General features: G+C 40.4%; 1 protein-coding gene across 1 annotated transcript; it reads left to right on the top strand.

Moving 5' to 3' along the window:
• Positions 1 to 307: 307 nt before the first annotated feature.
• agr2 (anterior gradient 2) lies at positions 308 to 2,688 on the top strand. The gene is made up of 8 exons (XM_054606196.1): positions 308 to 359; positions 961 to 1,081; positions 1,171 to 1,234; positions 1,315 to 1,367; positions 1,576 to 1,652; positions 1,990 to 2,053; positions 2,295 to 2,378; positions 2,476 to 2,688. The coding sequence occupies exons 2-8, from the start codon at positions 973 to 975 to the stop codon at positions 2,523 to 2,525; spliced, it is 501 nt and encodes a 166-aa protein (XP_054462171.1). The 5' UTR covers positions 308 to 359; positions 961 to 972; the 3' UTR covers positions 2,526 to 2,688.
• Positions 2,689 to 3,057: the final 369 nt, after the last annotated feature.

Genomic DNA, 3,057 nt, shown 5'->3' on the forward strand with positions numbered 1-3,057 from the left:
CATTATTTCAAGTGAGCAGAACTAAATGCAAAATCCCTTTAAGAAATCGGATAATTTAAGAGTGTGCAGTTTATTGTCCAGCGGTAGAATACCCTTACTTAAATTGTTACATGCTTATTTTACACCTTGATGCATTTGGCAACATACAAGGAAACTTTTACGATTCCCCACAAGGGAGTTTGGTTTGTAAACCAAATGTAATATGAATCACCATGGTATTCTGGCAGAGCAGACAATGGGGGATGGGAAAAGGGCGGGCCCACAGGTGAAGGGGTGTTTAAATAGGGACAGAGAGTGCAGGTACAGCAGATCCTGGAGCGTCAATCTACGTACATTCTCGCCTGGCCAGTCAGGAAAAGGTAAGCTCCAGCACTGCTCTTCTAGGGTTACTTCCTTTTTTCTCCCTGTTAAAGGGTTTTTTTAGGGGAGTTTTTCCTGTGCCGATGTGAGGGAAGGACAGAGGATGTCGCATGTGCACAGATTGTAAAGCCCTCTGAGGCAAATTTGTAATTTGTGATTCTGGGCTATACAAAATAAACTGAATTGAATTGAATTGAACTGCATTTGAACTGTAGGGGAATTCATTTTACTTTCTCTTCAGTCCACAAATGCTAAACCTTCAGTTAAGTCAATTTAATTTATGTATCCAACAATGTGATTTGAATCTTTTTTCTCAGTAACTGTTACTGATTACAATATCATTTATTTTGTAATTTAACTATTTAACACTGCATACTACACCCACAGCTAGATTGTCATACCCTTCTCTCTCTTCACTGGCTTCCAGTTCAATAAAATAATCTTGAATAAAGCTACAGATTGTTCTGTTGTAGAATCTAGACAAGGTTTCTTCTCAAAGTTCCTCTCAAGAGGGGGAGTTTACTTTTCTGTCATTTTGATGCTGTTTCTTCATTGATCAAACTGTTCACCTTGTGCCTTTGTCTGCTCCTCGTGTTCCAGTAAAGCTTAAAGATGATCAAAGCGGCGTTTTCCATCCTCTTGGTCCTGGTTGCCATGTCCTCCACCTCCGGGAAATACATCCCTAAATCTGGCAAGAGGATCCCTCAGACTCTGTCCAGAGGTATGTGAGCATCATCTGCCCCTCTAGGCTGAATGGCTGAGCAAAAGTATAGTATGATAAATATTGAGGAAATGTCCATGTCTGTCCAGGTTGGGGTGATCAGCTGTTCTGGGCTCAGACGTACGAGGAGGCTCTCTACTGGGGAAGGTCAAGGTAAGAAATAGTTTCAACACTGACACTGACTTTCATTGAAGTTGATGATGAAATGTAAGTGAAGCTGACTTTTGTTTTAGAAACAAGCCTCTGATGGTCATCTTTCACCTGGAGGACTGTCCACACAGCCAGGGTAAGTCCAACTCCTGGTTTCTGTTCATTCACTCATGAAGTCAAGCCTGCAGAGAAAGAAATGTGTATTTGAATTAATAGCCAAACCTGTTGGAAGAGCAAGCAGTCATTTGTTTGCACATGTGACGTGACATCCTGGTGGTCTGCTGCACCGAGCAATGATCTGCCTGGACTGAGTTGTAAAATTAAAAAATCGGTTTCTCCTGCAGAACTAAAGAAGGTTTTCTCTGAGGACAACGGGATCCAGAGAATGCTCGATGAGGACTTCGTTGTCCTTAATCTGATGGTAAGTTAGTGATAGTAGTGTAGTGTTCACCACTAAACTAGCAACAATTAAAGTTAAAGTTTATCTAAAGCTACAGTTTAATAATCAACATGAAATGTCATCACATTGTCATTCACATATTGCTAAACTGGGATTTGTGCACAGAGATTTGTCACCCCTTTCAAACTGAGCTAAGACCACAAAATACAGGAATCTGTCATGTCAAATAAGAACTAATAAATGTTGGACCCCACCGCTCATAGTAATGCGTTGATTTAGAGAAGAGTTTAAGGGCCAATGCTCTGAGAAGGCATGGTTTACTGTGTTTGTGACGTGTTATTACTTCTCTCACCTACAGTATGAAACCACAGACAAACATCTGTCTCCTGATGGACAGTATGTCCCCAGAATCATTTTTGTGGGTAAGTGATATCTTATCACACAATGCTTCCTGTTAAAAAATCCTGTCTACTCAGCTTTACAGACTGAAAGCTTCACTTTTCACACAAGGCATCTTAGTAACAAATGTGTGAGAAGAAGACATTTTCACCTTTGACCTCGGTTACAGCACAATCCTTTACTAAAGAATAGGCAGCAATACTGCTATACAAAAATGGTACAAGTAAAAGTCCTGCTCAACCAGTACCAATCATGTCCTTACAGATCCCGCAATGACAGTGAGGGCCGACATCGTGGGTCGCTACTCTAACCGCATGTATGCCTACGAAACAGCTGACATCAAACTCTGTAAGTGCTACTGCTAACTCTGAGGCTGACTAACATTCTGTTTGTGCCTGTAAAACACAGACTAATTCAAAGTAAATGTCTCCTGCCTCTTATTTAGTGAAAGCCAACATGGAAAAAGCAAAGAAGCTCCTGAAGTCTGAGCTGTGAGCAGGAGGACGAGACACACACATGATGCCAGTTACATGCTGGCACTACCGTTAACACATGGAAAACGAAGCACTGGGAAGGTCCTTTTCTGATTCTTACCTTTGTTATTATTGCTGTACATCCAGAATGTCTTTTAAATAAATATGGAAGTGTTCATACATACAATATGGAGAGTGTGCCGTTTTATTTGCCAATAGATTGCAGGGGAGTATACAACTCAACAACTCATGAATATTACACAGGACAATTATGGTAGTTCTTATGCTGACACTGCTACTACAAACACATAAATGTAAATGAAGGACTGAATGAAATGAAGTAAATACATTTTTAAGCCTCAGTATAGAGCTTTTTAAAAATATATGAATAGGTGTTAGAGAGCTCAGTAATCTATATTCCCTTGTTAAGGTCTTTAGGGCACGTAGCCTCCTGCAAGGTTGCCAGTCACTTAGCCTTCAGCCTATATTAACTGGAAGGACCTTGTAACTTGTAGATACAGTACCATTCATTATCATCATCATTCTCCAAGTGT

This window comes from Anoplopoma fimbria, chromosome 10 (assembly GCF_027596085.1).
Source record: "Anoplopoma fimbria isolate UVic2021 breed Golden Eagle Sablefish chromosome 10, Afim_UVic_2022, whole genome shotgun sequence".
Classification (NCBI taxonomy): domain Eukaryota; kingdom Metazoa; phylum Chordata; class Actinopteri; order Perciformes; family Anoplopomatidae; genus Anoplopoma; species Anoplopoma fimbria.